Here is a 20,381-nt window from a genome sequence, read left to right on the forward strand (position 1 = left end):
CTCGCCTGAAGATGGTTGAAAGCATCAACCGAAAGCTCGCATTATGTATTATTGTATAGTATTTTCTTAATAATTCAATATGGATCTCGGCAGCCTCGTTTTTGACCTCCCTTCTGATTACAAGAAGTCTATTCGGAAGATAGAGAAAACTACTAAGAAGTTAGTTGATACTGAATTTGCGCTGGTCTTTAACCAAACATATATATATATATATATATATATATATATACATATATACACATATATATATACATATATACATATATACATATGTATATATATATGGGGCCCGTAGAACTAGAGTTTCATTTTAAAAAATCACACATTATTCCCCGCCAGTCAGTCAGCCTGCGGCACGTTCTAGCGTCACTCAGTTGCACGTGCCGAACAGCCAATCAAAACGCGCTCCTCATAAAACCGTTGCCCCGTTCCTGTGGCTGCATTGTCCCTAATGTTCATCACATTATCGATGCATGTAGCCCGTTGATCTGATGGGTCCCACTGCAGTGTATTTGCGTTTAGTATAACAATCTGGTAGATACTTACATACATACGTATACCAAAGGCTTTTTCCCCCTACACGGGGGGTAGCCAAAAAGAAAAGGGTATAGAAACCACTCCCACCTATTCCATTTCCTATATATTCCACTCCCCTCCACCCTCCTCCCTCCCTCTTATCTTGGCACCTTCTGGATGACAGGTCATCCCTGCATCCTGTCCACTGCCCTGGGTCAGAAGCAGTGTCGCAGGACACAGCACATCCACAGCAAGGCCGCTTCATAAATTCGGCGACCCCCCCCTCCGAATTTATGAAGATAAAAAAAAAGGAAATTATTACCTACGACCTCTGATCTCCAAACAATCAATTAGAAGTAAGACTAATGGATCGACCTTCAATTGAAGGTGAAGGTGTGAATTATTTATATCATACTCGCTACAAAAATGTTAACGCCCCTTATCGAACATCATATTTCTACTATTATCAAAACAAAGCGTCACAAAACTAATAGATTAATAAATGGGTAAATAAACAAATAAATAGAAAATTAAGTATGAATAAATAGATTGATAAGTAAAAAATATAAATATAAATATGCCATCAACCAAAGGTTACCAAATTCATGTAATAATTTCAAACGTGTTTCTCTGGGTATATGTGTATTGTATAATTATTATATGTGTACTGTATCTCACTAACGTCTACCGGATCGTGCGAAGGATTCCCATCAAATTCCCTACAACTGTTCCAATATTAAGAGTCCCGTGGCCCCCAACTACACTCGGTAATGAACGAATATCACCACTACACGTTCTTTTTGCATTATCACACCGCACAAGAGTCATCAGCTTCTGCAACTTCCAGGTTTAATAGCGTCAGCTCACTCATACCTAAAACACACTCACAGACAGCGGCGGCGCCAGGAATTTTTAGTTGGGGAGGCTAAGGGGGGACTGAGCATTTTTTTGGGGGGGCTAATAGTAATATGATAATACACATGTATCATCCTCATTTCAGAAGGGGAGGGGGTTAATGGTAGGGCTAGCACTGATGGCTGACAAATCTTTAGCCCTGGCAATTAAAAATTCCACTTGATAAAATTATTTCAATGAGTGTTTTAAATTTTCAATTTGCTCATTTCAGTTGGGGGGGGCCACTTTTTGGGGGGGCTAAAGCCCACCCCCCTGGCGCCGCCACTGCTCACAGAAAAAGCTGTAACGGTCAATCATCGGTTTCTCGGAAACACTTGCCTGACAGCTTGCCGGGTTTAGTCTTGGGTCGCCAATGCGATTACTCCACAAGCACAAGGCTGAAGCGACAAGTTCGGGTTCGCAAAATATAACCCAATCCTTATAGTTGTTGTAGATCTGTAGTATTTCGTTTGGCACTTCCTGGCATAGCAATCCTTATCTTGGTATGTTTCGCCCCTTCGTCTTATCATTACAAATAGCGCACTTTACTTCATCTTTTCTTTTTTTAAGTTTGGATCGTTTGAGGTGATGTCAAGCCACCCGGGAGGTCTGAGTTATCTTTCATATAATTCCGTCCACAATGATGTACAAATTTGAGAAGAACATTTTTTTCACACTACACACCGCCATTGGTTGATCATCGAGAAGCTGGTAATCCTGATTTCTTTGTGTGTATATCCTAATAGTGTTAAACATGGCAGGAACAACGCCTAGTGTTCTGTTTATACAGTTTCAGTACCACCTTTGAGCATGTACCAGTTGTACCGAATCCACTGCATTTCTAGAAGCATAAAGACTAGCTCAGTGAGAGTGCAGGAATGCGGGTTAACAATGATGTTTGAAAAAAAAAACGAAGAAACTTAAAAGTCGCAATAGTAAATGAAAGAAGAAAGAGTTCATATTTCATAACCTAGCATTGGTGGATCATGAGGAAACACTTCATGGTAAAAAATGTGAATACATCAGCAAAAAGAACGAGAGGGGACAGAGAATAAAAACAAAAGTCCAAGAGACTATAAAAATAACCGAGGAAGTGGGTCTGCCCCACATCTATCATAACTCTCACTTCCTTCCATTTCATTCTTTCCTTAACACTAAACCCAGAAATCCCCCCCTCCCTCCCTCTCCCCCATCTTATCTATCCTGCCCTCTAACTAAGGGGACAGACTAAACCTGGACGCCCAAATGAAAATGCAGACACTTTTCTAAGAAGTACATTAATGGGCTGCTTATTCTAATATTTCAACTAATTACATTTTCCCTTATTTCGTGCTCCATATTTACGCCATTATGAACACTGCATTTTTTTTCTTCTCATGTGAAATTATCTATATTATAATAATTTTGATTTATTTTATTTATTTATCATTATTATATTTTTCTGCATCCGACCTAGTTATAGACCAAAAGGTCTCCTGTCAGCATGCTCCTCCTTTGTACCTTTGTAATTACGCTAAATCAAAATAGACCATACAACCGGTAACAGGTTGTACCGACTCCCGCACGTCCTAGTACAACGTGTATTAACAATTGTATCGTAATATAATTGACAGCAGTTATTTCGTAGAAATGTAGAACTACATCACCATATGATATTTAGTTTAGCATTTGTTCAGTGTGAATGTCGCAAATAAACAATAGCGCTGATGTAGGCCTCTTACTGCCGACAACCCAGTTATTCTCCTTCAACATATTCTGTAATTTGATCATTCATCTGTGATATCGAAATTTAAATTGTTAATGAATACGGTGACAACAATAATTAGAGAATTGATTAATTAATAGATAAATAATAAATACATCCAGGATGGAAAGTTAATGGAAACGAACTATAATCCTTCCAGGATGGGTTACCACGGGTATGAATGATATCACCCCCACCAACCAAATGATTCAAAGTAACAATTGGCTATGTACTTTGGTTTATAAGTAGTAAAAAATTAAATAAGATTCAACGATATTATTTTTCCTTTTAAGAAATATTTAAGTTGGCTCAACATACTGTATATGGGCACTTTTCTTCGAAATAAATTCGTGGTTCAAAGTGCAATCGTCTTCGCATTACTGTGAAGACCGACAAATTATTTTCCAAATAAAGCTAAGATTGGTATCCCCTACACACAAAATCGGTTATTTACAATAAACTAGCAATTCGAGCGTCATTTGTCAACAAGTTGCTAGAGGTGACATCTATCGTTAAACTTTCGTAACATTCCAATTGTTTACAAACAAAACAATGAACTGGAGAGAGTTATGTTGTGCTTCACAGATAAACTGTCTAATAGAGCGTAGCAGCTAGTATTATGAAGTGGCCGTCAAATAAAATGAATGTACTGATCAGTAGATCGTGGTGATAACAAATAAAGGGGAAGGAAGGCATGATTATGATAACAAGATGATATTCATCCTGCTTTGTGCGCTTAATCTCTGCGTTGAAAGCAAACTCATACACAATGGTAAATTTAGTTTGTTATATGGTTGAAATCAGCATTTCCATGATTTATTGTGGAGTTGGTCAGTATAGAAATTGACTGCAAATTTTGTAATCATAGCCATGGAGTCAGCAGATAGCAACAGTTTTAACCAAACTCCAAAGGCAAAGGGATGTAATATTATGTAATAATGTTGAGGCATTGTCACTTGTGACAGGTTGGTGAAGGTGGGTGAGGAAGACATAAACCAGAATCCAAGTTTTCTCCTATATACATTATTTCTCTGAAGAAGCCTATTAGTGCGAAACTAGTCAGAAATAAACTTGGATTCAGATTTATGTCTTCACCATACGTAATAATTATGATTAATTAAATTTAACCTCCAAATAAATCAACAAATGAATACAGCCGTGCCATCCAATGAAAGGGAGTCTATTAGATTATCAAGTAAAGATATTCTGTAAATTATAATACATTGTAACCTTGTGTGTGTGTGTAAAACTCATTACTCTGGTATCTGCTTTCTCGCACCAGTTCTATTATTCTAATTAATGACATATACATATAAACCAAGACATGCCCAAAATGCATATATTACTTAGATACAAGTATACCCATCTTATGCATCAACATATGCAACTCTTGGGTTGATATCACCTGTACCCAGTGGCAGTTTCTGATAAAATGCTGCCTGGAGCAGAATTTCGGTCTTACTAATTGCCGAACAAAACCGATAAAAGCCGAACAAACCAACAAAACCAAAACAAGGACGGTTTTTGCTCAAATGCACTCTTCTATATGTATATGGTTGCATTACTTGAACTATTTTCTTTAAAATGTGTGATTTCCATGTAATTTGATCAAAGAGAAGTTACGTTTTTATCCTCTGCAAAATTACTGAACACAGCTACGATTCGTCCAGCCCTCTGTCTATGATCACTGGTGGTATGGATCAAACTACAGTCTTTTAAGTTTCTTACTGTTGTGTTAAATTACATGAAAATCACATTTTAAAGAAAAGAGTTGAAATCATTCAACTATATGAAGTCTATTACACTAATAACACAACAGTAAGAAACTTAAAAGAGTGTAGTTTGATCCATACCACCAGTGACCATAGACGGCGGGCTGGACGAATTGTAGCTGGGGTCGTTAAATTGCAGAGGATAAAAACGTAACATCTCTTCGATCATATTACATGGAAATCACACATTTTAACGAAAATAGTTCAAATAATGCAACCATATATATATAGAAGTGTGCATTTGAGCAAAACCCGTCCTTGTTTGGGTTTTGTTGTTTTGTTCGGCTTTTCTCGGTTTTGTTTGGTTTGTTTGGCAATTAGTGAGACCCCAGAATTTCAACTTAGCCCCACTATCAATTGGTGCTAAATGGATAAAATGACAAAATATATTTTAAATGGAAAGGTGCTCATTGTAGATCTCCAGTAGTTCTTTACTTTCAATTTTGAAAAACTTCTTTCATGTATAGTAACACTCACAGCAATTAAAAAAAGTCATTAGGAGTACAAGAATATTGGGGATTGAACTTTAGCCTTAGCTTTTGGATGAACAATGAAAGTTGAAAGAGCTCATTTCTACAGCTCAAATTTATTTTCTATTTCAACAACAGAAGCAAAATACTGTAGCCTTTTTCTTTCTGGTATTATTTCAGTTTTTATACTTTAACCGTAGCTACTGATAAGAAATAGTGCTACACAGTATGGAAGAGGTTATTAGAGATAAAACCCCTTTGCTAACAAGGAATGCCATGGAGCAGTAAGTGACATTCTCGTTTTCGATGCAAGAGGCTCGGGGTCATTCCTTGGAAAGCACAAAGCAATTGTTTGAGTCATGCATTTATGGCTTCCCAATTCCTCAGCAGTGGTGTGCATCAAAGATGCAGTAGACTAGCATCACATTTTAATACTAGTTGATTTTGAGCTGATTATAGTGATTGCACTTTTGCACCATCCATACAACCTCAACAAGCTGGACTAAGTTACTATAGTGAAGTACAAAAGTTGTATCATTTCCCAGGGGATAAGCCAGCAATCTTCCAGTGGTCTCATAACCTGAAACCATAGTTTTAGTGGATTTGATTGACTTGAGAACTGCATGAGCTGTATTGTTACACTAAATAACTCTTGGGTTTCTCAAAACGAGATCCTTGTGGAATGTGAAGAATGGTACCAGAATTGTGATGTCTTGTTTAAGAATGTTGCATTTCTATTGACTGAATAGTGTGTTACAGAATTTTTAAGTAATACTTCACTACCTAGGATGGTAGTATTAAGTCTTGAGTAGTACAGGCATGAGAGCTGGTGGGACATCTACTGGCTGCCATTAGACAGTTTTGTTAATATCTGTGGGACTCCCTTTGTAAAAGAGTTGTAGCCTATCTCAGGTACCTTTAATTGACGAGTGGTACTTATTCCTTTTACTCAGACTGAACCAAGCTATTTCATCTATGCCCATAGCACTATCTTCATAACAAAGGCATTATGTAGTTATATAAATTGGTATGTTCAACCATTATTATTATTATTTCTTTTCTTTTCTTTTTTCCCCAATTTGTAGGCTCTTTCTTTCCTGTAAATTGGACTACATCTGGTGCCATTGGGCAGAATATAGATTCGCATAATCAAAACCCTGCTGTTATTCCTATGGCTCCTTGCCCTTGTGACCTGACCTCAAATAACTGTGATGTCCACTGCTGCTGTGATCAGGTGAGATGTAGTTCACTCCATTTATTATATGATAAAATATATGTTTAAGATGCTATTATGAAGTGAAATGAGTGTTACACTAAAAATGACCTAGCAAAAAAGATTTGAGTGCAAACCCCAGACTTAAAATTATTTTATTCATGTGAAAGGTCATTGCCAGCAAAAGGGTCTTGAGCACCCCAAATATTCCCAGATCAGGTGTAGAATTTCCCCCCTACACACACGGGTGGAGATCATACAATTGAGTGTTGCTGGGGTGGACATTCTACAGTTGATTATGGCTTGTCATACATAAACTAAGCTAAGCTAAGCTAACCCAACCCAACCTAACCTGACCTGACCTAACATTCTACAGTTGATTATGGTTTTGTGATACATAACCTAACCTAGCCTATGTTAGTTAGGTTGGAGAGTCTACAGTTGATCATTGGGGTGGGGGAGGGAATTCTACAAGTGAGTGTAATTGGGGTGGAAATTCTACAATTGATCAGTGTGGGGTAGAAATTCTATAATTGACCCATATTCCCTTTAAGATGGTGATACCCTTTATGGATTTTAATGTCTTATGCCAAACGATTTTTTACATCTAGAGGGTCGTCATGGTGGTAGTTTTAGTGACAGCCTATGATTCATTTGAGATTATATTGAAAATTGAGACTTGTTATTACTTTCAGGATTGTAAATGGTCCACACCAGAAGTCTTTAAATGCAACACTGGGGTAAATTATGGACAAAGCGCCAAAGAAGGAGCCAAGTACAATTGTGCACACAGGGGACCTTACTCACCACAGTGGTTTAGTTTTCTCTGTTATGAAAAAGAAAACAATCCATATCTTGGAATGTATTTCAAATTCACTCCCAAAGTATCAACTTATGAAGAATACCTTTCCAGAGGTGTTAAAATAACATCAAGTTTTGAAGATGAAACTCGCTTCTCAGAATTAAATGCAGTCATCGATTACAAAGAAGGAAGTGTAATACAGACAAAGAGTGAAGGCAGTCATGAGGAAGTAAGAAGCCATCTAACTCTACCCATGTCTGTGATTGGTACATTTTGTACTGGGAAATCTGTTCTGCAATTTCTTCAGAATTTTGAAAGTTCATGTCATACAAAAATAAATCGTGAAAGTTGTCAGTCATCAATTGGATCTCATCTCAGTGCAGCTTCTTATTTGTATGATTCTTCATATATTGAAGCTAATCCAGAAATGAAATATACTAGTGTGATTGGAAATCTCAGTTCTAATGAGGTTGTAAATGTGACAATGACATACAATTGTCTGAGTGACATCAGATCTCACCTTAAAGTACAATTGAGGGAAAAACAACCTTCAAGATTTTCAAATGTGTTGAAGGATAAAGAATTAATTGAAGATAATTGTGGGCCTGACAGTTTGCCAATTTATAATGCCACTACTGATATATGTGAGAATGTTGTCCTTGCTGTGACTTATGAATTTCAGTGGCGTGGATCATCATTAACAGGCATAGTGGGACAGATTCATCTTGGAAACTTACCACTTTACTCCGATGTACGGGTCAAATTACCCAAGTCTGTATCTGCTCCTCATTTAGAAAATAGTGTTCATGTGATTCAATATTTTACTTCAGTATTTCAATATGATAAAGAGCAGACAGTGAATACAACAAATGAATGGCATGACAACTCGTCTTTCCCAAACATCATGGAAAGGTCAGGGAACCCTTTCTATGACATCAATAGCAAGGTTTTAACTGGATACCTTGTGTAAGTATAGTTCATTTATTTGTATTTTCATATAATACATTACCACATATGGGATATTGACTGCACAGCTTTAATGCAGTCAGTATTTTAGGTACTTTAGTGACATCTCAATAGGAATTTCTAATCATCTTCTTTTCTATGTGAGGGGACGGAAAGGGGGGTCGCCAATTAAATGAAGCAGCCTTGCTGTGGATGTGATGTGTCTTGTGACACTGCTTCTGACCCAGGGCAGTCGGTGAGATGCAGGGATGACCTGTTATCCAGGAGGAGCCAAGAAAAGAGGGAGGGATGGGTGGTAAATGGGAGTGGAGTGTGCAAAGATGAAATGGGTGGGAGTGGATTTATGCCTTTTACTTTGGCTACCTTTTCTTGGAAGGGGGAAAAAGCCTTGGTATATGTATGTATGTATGTATGTACTTTGGCTACCTCCCTTGTAAGGGGGAAGAATCCCTTGGCATATGTACTTTTTTTTTTCTAAATCCAAACTGACTGAACAAAGATTCCTTTCTCTTCCAATTATTTCATCCATCTATTTATTTATCTTCTTACTTATTTTGACTATCATGCTTGCAAAGTATTTGTATGTACATATGTATATAATGTATTATACATGAGAAAATACAGGTGCTGTATAGCAACTTTACTTTATCTAAATAGCGAGAGTATAGGAGCTGTAGAAAATGATACTGCTGAAGTGATATCATCAGTCGATGTAACAGAAGACACTGGCCTCTATGTTTGGGAACCAGGTAAGATTGTGCACACTTTTTGCTACTATTTGTAATAAACTTTAGAAAAAAGTTATAACAATAAGTTTACATACATACATATACCAAGGCTTTTTCCCCCTTCCAAGGGGGGTAGCCAAAAAGGGAAAGGCATAAAAACACTCCCACCCATTTCATCCCTAAATACACTCCACACCCCTCCCACCCTTCCTCTCATCTGAGCACCTCCTGGATGACGGGTCATCCCTGCACCCTGCCCACCGCCCTGGGTCAGAAGCAGTGTCGCAAGACACAGCACATCCACAGCAAGGCCGCTTCATTTAATCGGCGACCCCCCCTCTCCGTCCCCCTTTGCATATAAGGAGAGGACAGGGAGAAATCCCTTCGGGCTGCATCAAAATTTACTCACACATACTACCCACCCCCCCGCCCATTCCTCCTCATGCAGTCACAACATCATCCATATACAACCATTCTCCACTCACCTCTGTCTTCCGTCCTCTCCCTTCCTTCCTCAACAGACATTCCCCTCTTCCCCAAAGCCCCCTTCACCCCATCCATCCACCTCATCCTAGGACGTCCCCTCATATTCACTCCCTCCACATCTGCCTTCCATACCTCTTTTACTAGTCTTTCTTCACTCATTCTTTCCATGTGTCCAAATCATCCTAATATTCTTTCATCAACCCTCTCTCCCAAATCCTTTTTCACCCCTGTTCTCCTCCTCACCTCCTCATTTCTCACTCTATCTAGCCTAGTAACCCCCACCATACTTCTCAGACACCTCATCTCAAACACATTCAAACTCCTTCTCTCTTCTTCTCTTATGTTCCACGTTTCTGCCCCATACAGTGCTGTTGGCACAATCACTCCTTCATACAGTCTCCTCTTCGCATCCATTCCCAAATGTCTATTTCTCATTACACTCTTTAAACTCTTTACACTCTTTAAACAATAAGTTTAATTAGATATAACTTCAAAATACTAAATATGATTTTTTTATCATTTGCTATTTTCTGCATATTTACAATGGAAGTACTTTTGGGTGCCTTAAATAGTGAAATAGGGTTCTGTTACACTATATTACTTATAGATATTTTTTTCTTGATGAACACAATTTGCTGAAAGTGGATTTTCTTATTTCATGTTACTGATGTCTGACACAAATTGAGTTACAAATCAGATTGTAAAATTATAAGATTTGCTGTAGTGACATATGTGGTTTTATATTTATGACAGTATATATGTGGAGGATAGATGGAGTAAAGAAAAGGAGAGAAAGTAGGGAGGTGCTGAAAGTAAACTGCTTAAATGAGAAGGAAAAGGAGAAGGAGTACAAGAAGAAGCTGAGAGAACAGTGGAAGTGAAGGATGGAGTAGAAGTAGGAGTGGAGGAGTAATGAGGATGTTTCAAGGAGGGAGTCACAGGGTGTGCAATGATGGTGTGTGGAACAAGGAGGGTGGGAGGAAAGAATCCCATCCATTTTATCCTTGCACACTCCACTCCTATTTACCACCCACCCCTCCCTCTTTTCTTGACTCCTCCTGGATGATTAGCAAAAGAAGTGTGGAAGGCAGAGGTGGATGGAGTGAACAGGAGGGGACAACCAAAGATGAGGTGGATGGATGGGGTAAAGAGGGGAATGTCTGTTGAGGAAGGAAGGGAGAAAACAGAAGATAGGGGTGAGTGTAGAATGGTTGTATATGAATGATGCTGTGATGCATGGAAGGGAATGAGTGGGGGGATGGGGGGTGTTAGGGAGTGGTTATGTGTGAATCATATTTTGATGCACTCCAAAAGGGATTTCTCCCCATCTTCTCTTTTTCTGCTTGAGGGGACAGAGGGGGGGTCACCAATTCAATGAAGCAGCCTTGTGGATGTGTAGTGTCTTGTTGCATTTCTTCTGGCCCAGGGCAGTGGGGGAGATGCAGGGATGACCCATCATTCATGAGCCAAGAAAAAGAGGGAGGGAGGGAGAGTTGGTGAATGGGAGTGGAATATGTGGGTATGAAATGGGTGGGAGTGGAATTATGCCTTTTGACTTTGGCTACCTCCCTTGTAAGGGGGAAAAAACCCTGGTATATGTAATAATGTTGGTTTTGTTAAATTTGTATTTCTATATATCTATAGACCAAGGAATTTTTCCCCTTTATAAGGGAAGTAGCCAAGTCAAAATGCTACCCACTCCACTCCGATCCACCACCCTTTCCTCCACTTATCTTAGCTCCTTTTGGATGAAGGGTCACCCTATCTCCTGCCCACTGCCCTGTTGTTGGATTAGGTAATTTTTGTATTTACTTTTTTATTTATTTCTTTTTTCTGCAGGACCAAATAAATTGTGCAGTGAAAGCTCAAAAACTCCAGTAAAGTTTGGTATAGACACTTTGACAATGTGTTCTTATACGCTTTCATATTTACTGGAAGATGATTGTGCATCACATATGTAAGTATAAGTTCTAAGAATATCCTTGTTTTTGTAAAAGTACACTATCCTTAGGAGATGTTTTGTTTAGCCTGCCAGATCTCCAGTTTCTTAAAGGCCTCTCTGCTGTGTAATTGCCAAAGAAGATGAGGAGGATGTTGACACTCCATATCAACTTTGTCAGTCAGTCCATTGCCCCTGGTCTCTTTTGCTTGAAACATACGACCCCCAGGTAGTCAGGAACAGCATCTGGGTGAGCCTACAAGTCACTCATGGAAGAAATATTATTTTACTGTCTAGGGATTGTTAGTGTGGGGCATTGTAGAATGAGGTGCTCTGTTTCTTCTGTGTGGTGGTTGCATCTCGGGTAGTTTGAACCTGTGGCCAGTCTTATCCAGTGTTGGTAATGTTTTAATACTGGATAGTGTCCTGAACAAAAGCATACCAGTGTGATTCTTACCTTATTTGGGAGGAATTTTATTTTATTTGTTAATTTTATATTTTTTAATTATATATTTATTTGTAATTTTTATTTATTTATTAATGAATTAAATTTATTTATTTATTAATGAATGAATTTATTTATTAATTAATTTATTTAATGAAGCAGCCTTGCTGTGGATGTGCTGTGTGTTGCGGTACTGCTTCTGACCCAGAGCAGTGGACATGATGCAGGGATGACCTGTCATCCAGGAGGTGCCAAGATAAGAGGGAGGGAAGAGGGTATAGAGGGGAGTGGAGTATGTAGGGGATGGTATGGGTGGGGGTGGTTTCTATGCCTTTCTTTTTTGGCTGCCTCCCTTGTAAGGAGGGGAAAGCCTTTGGTGTATGTATTTTACTTAGCTGAATAGAGAAATGAGGAGGTGAGGAGGAGAGTGGGAGTGGAAAAGGAGTTGGGAAATAGGGTTGATGAAAGAGTATTGGGATTGTTTGGACACATGGAAAGAATGAGTGGAGAAAGATTGATAAAAGAAGTGTGGAAGGCAGAGGTGGATGGAGTGAACATGAGGGGGCGACCAAGGATGAGATGGATGGATGGAGTAAAAGGGGCACTGGGAAAGAGGGAGATATCAGATATACTAGTATAATGTGTTCAGTAAAATTACTTTGAAGAAAATTTCATCCAGGGTATTGTATTGTATGTACGAGCTTATGTACTGGTATTTTTTTGGAGAGTATACAAGCCATATATGATTTTAATTGCCTTGTTGAGATTCACCCAACTGACCACATTTAACAGATTAATCCAACAAAAAACAATCCTGGTTCACATCCTTTAGGCATACATTAAACAATCTCACCAGCCATATGGGGGGATGGAGAGGGGGGTCGCCGATTTAATGAAGCGGCCTTGCTGTGGATGTGCTGTGTCTTGCGTCACTGCTTCTGACCCAGAGCAGTGGACAGGGTGCAGGGATGACCCGTCATCTAGGAGGTGCTAAGATGGGAGGGAGGGTGGAGGGGTGTGGAGTGTTTTCAGGGATGGAATGGGTGGGAATGATTTTATGCCTTTTCCTTTTTGGCTACCTCCCTTGAAAGGGGGAAAAAGCCTTGGTATATGTATGTATGTACCAGCCATTCCAATTTAACTAATCCACCCATACTGAATACAATTGGATTTATTTATAGATCTGAAATTGAATCCATTTTGGAGTCCTTGATTGTAGGCGATATGGTGAGCACCATTGGCTGGCCTAACGTGTCATCGACAGCAGATTTCATTCCCATTTTAAGGTGAGGTTTTATACTGCAAGATTTCAAGCACACTTTTTGAAAATAAAAGTTATTTCATTGCATCATAAACTAAGTTTGAGCACAATGTAGATTAATCTACTATGAGAGTAAGGTTGTTTGAATGGATCCAAATTATGATAAATTATTATGAAGAGGGCTGTAGTCTTCTTATAATGAACTTTGCATGACCATACATTAGTTTATAGAAATAGCCTGGACTGAGTTTTATGTATTCTTGCCTCTTCCATATGTGTGCCAATTACTTCTGGTTCTTTTTCACTTAAATGTAGAATACCATTTTCAGAATTTATTTGATTTGATTTGATTTTATCTTTTGATTTCTTGAGGGAGAAGGTAGGAGATAGGAATGAGTGGAGAGCGATCGTCTATACATGATATCATTATGCAAGGAAGGGAGAGAGAAATGACTATTAAGGAAGAGAGACTGGAGGAAGTGGATATACAGGTAAACGTCGACTTACGATGGCATTAGGTTTCGATAGAGCCATCGTAAGTCGATTTCATCGTAAGTCGATCCGTGGTCACTGTACCTAGGCTACCTGTATATTAACCACCAGAGATACTGAATATAGCATATTAAACATGTACAGTAGTTTATCTAATTATTTTTATCCTTTTTACCATATTCAAACACTATAATATGTATTTTTTTATATGTATGTATTATCATCCTGACGTACATATATATGCATGTACTTTTATACATGTAGTAGTATTTATTAACAATTGACTACACACACCTTTTATGTGTATTCTAAAAATATTCATGTATAGTATACTGCATTATTACGTTTAGCATATTATGAAATATTTTAACACCTTGATTAATATACTTACTTTTGTTACTAATGTATTTATCGGTTTTATATTCACACCAACCGATTTGTTTACATTTTTATCTCCACACCCATTTGCATTGCCAAACAGTACCTTACGTATTATTTTTTTTTATGAATTTATAGGTTTGAATTAAATATGTAGTAGTAATTTGTTTTAACATTTTATTTATTTGCAAAAAAAATAATACAAAAATACATTTCCAAATGAATCATTTTATACTTTGGAACAAAATTAAATCAGAAAACAAAATGAGGTAGTACGCATTCAAATCAGCTGATTTCCTATCGGCTATTAGCATCGCTAACCCGCTACAGAATTTTAATTTTTTTTTATCTTATTTTTTTATTGATTTACATACATGTACGTATTTGCAAAAAAGAAATAAAAATTATAAAACATTTTAATCAAAACTGAAAAACATTTAAAAAAAAATTACATTCGCCAGCTGGGGCCTGGCTTTGGATCGTCCGGGTCATCGCTGGTGGTAGGGTCCTCGGGGGTAGGGGAAGATGGTTGTTGTGGGTCCTCGGGGATAAGGGAAGATGGTGGCTGTGGGTCCTCGGGTGCGTCGCTGGGGGTCAAGGTTGACGGAGGTTTTTTCATAAACATGCTGATTTTTGTCTGAATTGTTCGTTTTTTTCTATCTTCATAAATTTCCCGGTATGGACGAATTGCATCTAGAATCATTCTTTCAATTCTTGAAAATCTTTCAATATTTGGGTCCATCCCTTCAAAATGAGCAAGAACTTTGTTCAATTCTGATAAACCTGTTGCTAAGCCTCTTGTGGTGAACATTCTTTGTGGTTCCACCTCCTCCTCATTTTCTGCTTCTGCTGCTGCTGCTGCTGCTTCTCGCCTTCTTTCTTCTGCGACTTTTTCTTCTTCCAATTCCATCAGTTCTTCGTTTGTTAGTTCTTCAGACTCTTTATCTAACAATTCCTCAATTTCTTCCACATCACATTCTAACTTAAGATCTTTAGCTAGTTTAACAATTTTGTCACGAATAATTTCTAATTCATTCTCATTATCAAAACCAGCAAAAGTATTCACATAGCGTTTAGCGCAATTCTTCCAAACGCCATTCATACACTTCTTTGACACAGTATCCCATGCCGCAGCGATGTTCTTGATGCATTTAAGAAGATCATATTGCTTCCAAAAATCTCTTAAAGATAAATCGGGATCGGAATCTGTAGCAGATATAGCTTGAGTAAAGGTGCATTTAAGGTAATTTGCCTTGAATGCTGAAATAACACCTTGGTCCATAGGCTGGATAAGAGAAGTTGTATTTGGTGGCAAAAATACCACTTTCACATCTGGATGGAGATCTGCGAGATGAGGTGGATGTCCAGGTGCATTATCTAAAACCAATAAAATCTTGAATGGAATATTGTTTTGCAAACAATATTCACGCACTTGAGGAATAAAACAATTTAAGAACCAGTCTTCAAAAAGTGCTTGAGTCATCCAGCCCTTTTTGTTAGAACGGTAGTAGACTGGTAGCGTATGCCTATTCACATTTTTGAAAGCGCGTGGGTTTTTAGCGTGATAAATTAAAAAGGGCTTGAGCTTAAAACCAGCGATGTTTCCACCAAACATCAAAGTCAGCCTATCTTTGAAAGCCTTAAATCCAGGCATGGATTTTTCTTCCTTATGAATGTAAGACCGTTCAGGCATACGTTTCCAAAACAAGCCAGTTTCATCTACATTAAAAATTTGTTCAGGTAGATAGCCTTCTTCTATGATTAAGTCATCCAACATTTGAATGAAACTTTTTGCCCCTTCCTCATCAGCACTCGCTGCTTCGCCAGTGATTCGAACATTATGCAGCTGAAACCTTTTCTTAAACCTTTTAAACCAACCTGTACTTGCTGTAAATTCCTGAGTATAATCTTCTCCAGCTTTCTCCTTCAACATATTAAAAATACTTAGAGCCTTCGTTTGCAACGTGTGTTGGCTTAATGGAACACGTTTTTGGAGTTGGCTTTCAATCCACACATTTAAAAGTTTTTCCATTTCGTGGATGGGTCCAGTTCGCTGTTTAGTTATCACTGTTGATCTCAATGGTGCTGAACCTTTCACTGCTTCACAAATTCTTTCTTTATCTTTTAAGATAGTGGACACAGTAGACTGCGACAATTGAAGATCACGCATTATTACACTCTCTTTCCCCCTTCATGTTGTTTAATAACTTTCATCTTCATATCGAGATCAATGGCTTTTCTTATCTTCTTATTAGCAGGGGATGGTTTTCTTTTCGGCGCCATCTCTGGTCGGGGTTTAAAGAAAATTATAAAATATTTTTCAGTATTATATATGTTGGTGACAGACGACTCAAACGCACTGATGCTGCATCTCGGGGATGCTCGCGCTGCCAGCCGCTAGAAAAATTATCGTACGTGCGCTTGACATACTATCTTAGTTAAATATATCATATCGTCGTCGTCGCCATCGTAAAGTCGAACAATCGTAAGTCGCGGCCATCGTAAGTCGACGTTTACCTGTAGATACTTCGGGATGAATGTGGCAGGAAAGGGAGGAGTGGAGGTAGAATGTAGATTGAAAGAAGTAAGTAAATGCCTTGAGGGTTTAAAAAATGTAATGAGAAATAGATATTTGGAAATGGATGCTAAGAGGAGATTGTTTGAAGGGGTGATTGGTTTAAATGTGTTTGAGATCATCATGGTCTGAGAAGTATGGTAGGGGTTACTAGGCTGGATAGAGTGAGGAGTAGAGCAAGGGTGGAAAAAAAGTTGGAAAATAAGGTTAATGAGAGTATTGGGATGGTTTGGACACATGGAAAGAATGAGTAAAGAAAGATTAGTAAAAGAAGTGTGGAAGGCAGAGGTGGGTGCTGAACAGGAGGGGGTGACCACGGATGAGATGAATGGATGGGGTAAAAGGGGCAACGAGAAAGAAGGGAATGTCTGTTGAGGAAGGAAGGGGAAAAACAAAAGAGAGGGGTGAGTGGAGAACTCTGCCATAGGAATGGTGTTAACCAGTACTATGCTGGTCCCAAGCCCGGACAAAAGAGGATGGTTGCTGTGACAGGTCTAGCAAACCGGCAGTGTAAAGCATTTTTTGCTCGAGAAATGCATCCGCTGACAGGATTATTCCTACCAGGCGTAGGGTGAGAAAGGTGAGAAAGGGGTGAGTGGAGAATGGTTGTACAGTGAGTCCTCCTTATACGGTAATTCTTTATCCAGTAAATTCACAGTTACGGTATTTGGTAATTACTACCCTCGATTCTATTTATGGTAAGAAAAATTCACAGATACGGTATCCGCTCGTGTTTTGGAGGTAAAATTAGATATTTTGAAGAGGAAAGAGCAGGGAGAAGGTATGTCTGCCATAAGTCGAAACTTGGATTCGGTATACGGTAATTTCAATTTGCAGTAAGGTTTTCAGGAACGCATATGTACTGTATAATGAGGACTCACTGTATATGGATGATGCTGTGATGCATGGAAGGGAGTGGGTGTTAGAAAGGGATGGGGGCATTAGGGAGCGGTTATGTGTGAATGATATTTTGACATGGCTCGAAGGGATTTCTCCTCCATCTTCTCTATTTCAGCGTGAGTGGATGGAGGGGGGTTTGCCATTTAAATGAACTGGCCTTGCTGTGGATGTGCTGTGACTTGATGCATACCTTCTAACCCTTGATCCCCCTCCCCATGCTTATGCCTTCCACCTCTCTTTTACTAATCTTTCTTCACTCATTCTTTCCATGTGTCTAAACCATCCCAGTGCTCTTTCATCCATCCTATCTCCTAACTTTCTTTCCACTCCCACTCTCCTCCTTACCTCGTTTCTCACTCTATCCAGCCTAGTAGCCCATACCATACTTCTCAGGCATTTCATTTCAAACATGTTTAAACTCTTCCTCTCTTATGTTCCATGTTTCTGCCTCATACAGTGTTGTCAGCATAATCATGCCTTCATACAATCTCCTCTTAGCATCCATTCCCAAATGTCTACTTCTCATTATTCTTTTCAATCCCACAAGGCATTCACTTGCTTCTCTCAACCTACATTCTACCTCCACCTCCACTCCTCCCTTTCCCAACACATTCGCACTAAGTATCTAAAGCTATCCACTTCCTCCAGTCTCTCTCCCTTAATACTCACTTCCAGTCTGCTGCCACTTTCTCCCCTTGTACATCTCACACACCTTCCCATACTCTGTCACTATCTCAATCCCTCTGATCCTGCCATAAGCAGTGTCATCAGCAAACAACAACTGGCTTATCTCCCATTTCTTTATCCATCTCTAATCCCTGGCCCATTACCCTTGCGTTTACTTCTTATACCACCCCATCCACATAAATTCAACATCCAAGGCAACATAACACATCCCTGGCAAAGTCCCACATCTACCTCAAACCACTCGCTCTCTCCATTTCTAATTCTAACACAGACTCTACTCTCATAAAAACTCTTGACTGCTCACAACAGCTTTCCTCCTATCCTATCTATCTGCAATACCTCCGACAGTGTCTTCCTGTCTACCCTGTTATAAGCCTTTTCCAAATCCATAAATGCCCAAAAAACATCCTTACCTTTTCCTAAAGCCTTCTCACATATTTCCCTTACCACAAAAATCTGATCCACACAACACCTGTCCTAAAAGAAATCGCTCACACACTCCAGGTGTTAAGTTGCTAACTTATATGACATTCTTAGGATTGATAGCTAATATTAACCCATTGATATATTACTACAGTTCTGCAAACAAGACTGATCTAGTTGAAGAAAATAGAACAGAATGCCACATACCTGTAGGCATTGAGTATCAAGTTGCATTTAGAGACATTGATATTGGTATGGAAAGGCCCACACAGTTTCAAATTATTGGAATATTGGTCAGGTAGGACCAGGTTATTTTATATTTGAGATATTTGTGTATACTATAAGATTGTTTTGAAAATATGAAATCAATATTTATGTTTAAACTAATTTCTTATTTTAGGTTCCTGCATGAAGATGTACCGCTGAATAAAGAAACCAAAGTCTTTTTGAAGTCTAGTGTTATTTTTGTGCGAAGTAAGGAGCCAACAAAACTTTCAAGGTTTGTTTTATGAGTGTGTATGTGTATATATATATATATATTTGTGATATATCATGATAGATAAGGCTTTAGAATGTAAAATTTTGGATTTTTTTTCATTTTTGCTTATTATGTGTGAGCAAATTTTGATGCAGCCTGAAGGGATTTCTCCCCGTCTTCCTTTTATGCATGGGGGACAGAGAGGGGGGTCGCCGATTTAATGAAGCAGCCTTGCTGTGGATGTGCTGTGACTTGTGACACTGCCTCTGACCCAGGGCAGTGGACAAGGTGCAGGGATGACCCATCATCCAGGAGGTGCTAAGATAAGAAGGAGGGTGGAGGGGAGTGGAGTGTATTTAGGGATGGACAGGGTGGGAATGATTTTATGCATTTTCCTTTTTGGCTACCTCCCTTGTAAGGGAGAAAAAGCCTTGGTATATGTATGCTTTTTACTTATCATAAATAATCCATGAGGAGCTAAGCTGAGAGGGTGTTGGATGGGGGTGGAATGGGTAAGAGTAGGTATATGCCTTTGACTTGGCTACCTTCCTTATAAGGGGGAAAAAGCTCTTGGTATATAGATATTATAAACAAGGTTCCCAGAATAATTGAAGTGCCTCAATTTTTCATTGTACTTACAGGTTTTGGCAGAAAATGGCAGATCCTCACTGTGTTGGAGGTATTTGTTGGCGCAACATCTTTTACTTGTGGGCAAATTTTATGAAACATGCAACTTATACAACAAGTTATACTGTAGCATTGGTTGAGCTTTATTTTCAGACATTCTTTCTCCTATTCTTATTTATTCCTATATTGTACCTGTTATTTGTAAACAAACTCTATTTGTCATTTTGATATTACAAAAAAACATTGTGATAAAAAAATTGCGTCCAGACTTTTACGAGTGGAATAAATGGTTTGTAAATTAACTGATTTTTCATCCCACCTTCATTTTACATTTACGTAGAAAATAATGAAAATTAATGCATACAAACTTTGGGTTACAAGCATAGATCTTATCTCACATAGTATAAAGAAGCTATCTCTATTATTAAGGTGCAGGGATGACCCGTCATTCAGGAGGTGCTAAGATAAGAGGGAGGGTGGAGGGGTGTGGAGTGTATTCAGGGATGGAATGGGTGGGAATGATTTTATGCCTTTTTCTTTTTGGCTACCCCCCTTGTAAGGGGGAAAAAGCCTTGGTATATGTAT

The 20,381-nt window shown here is 38.6% G+C and overlaps 1 protein-coding gene across 1 annotated transcript; it reads left to right on the forward strand.

Annotated features, from left to right (window-relative positions):
• The first annotated feature begins 3,675 nt into the window (after window positions 1–3,675).
• LOC143032078 (tectonic-2-like) lies at window positions 3,676–20,098 on the forward strand. Its single transcript, XM_076196547.1, has 9 exons — window positions 3,676–3,926; window positions 6,482–6,630; window positions 7,305–8,377; window positions 9,035–9,126; window positions 11,431–11,548; window positions 13,157–13,261; window positions 18,846–18,989; window positions 19,092–19,190; window positions 19,811–20,098. The coding sequence occupies exons 1-9, from the start codon at window positions 3,866–3,868 to the stop codon at window positions 20,022–20,024; spliced, it is 2,055 nt and encodes a 684-aa protein (XP_076052662.1). The 5' UTR covers window positions 3,676–3,865; the 3' UTR covers window positions 20,025–20,098.
• The last annotated feature ends 283 nt before the right edge of the window (window positions 20,099–20,381 follow it).

Source organism: Oratosquilla oratoria, chromosome 1, assembly GCF_046742065.1.
Source record: "Oratosquilla oratoria isolate Oo_2021 chromosome 1, ASM4674206v1, whole genome shotgun sequence".
NCBI classification, from domain to species: Eukaryota; Metazoa; Arthropoda; class Malacostraca; order Stomatopoda; family Squillidae; genus Oratosquilla; species Oratosquilla oratoria.

What these genes read in the sequence shown, in the direction of transcription:
- LOC143032078 (XM_076196547.1), top strand. Translation starts at nt 3,866, where the DNA reads ATGATATTCATCCTGCTTTGTGCGCTTAATCTCTGCGTTGAAAGCAAA. An exon ending in CCTCTATGTTTGGGAACCAG is followed by an intron (nt 9,127 to 11,430) that starts GTAAGATTGTGC and finishes TTTTTTCTGCAG; the next exon opens with GACCAAATAAATTGTGCAGT. An exon ending in GATGATTGTGCATCACATAT is followed by an intron (nt 11,549 to 13,156) that starts GTAAGTATAAGT and finishes ATTTATTTATAG; the next exon opens with ATCTGAAATTGAATCCATTT.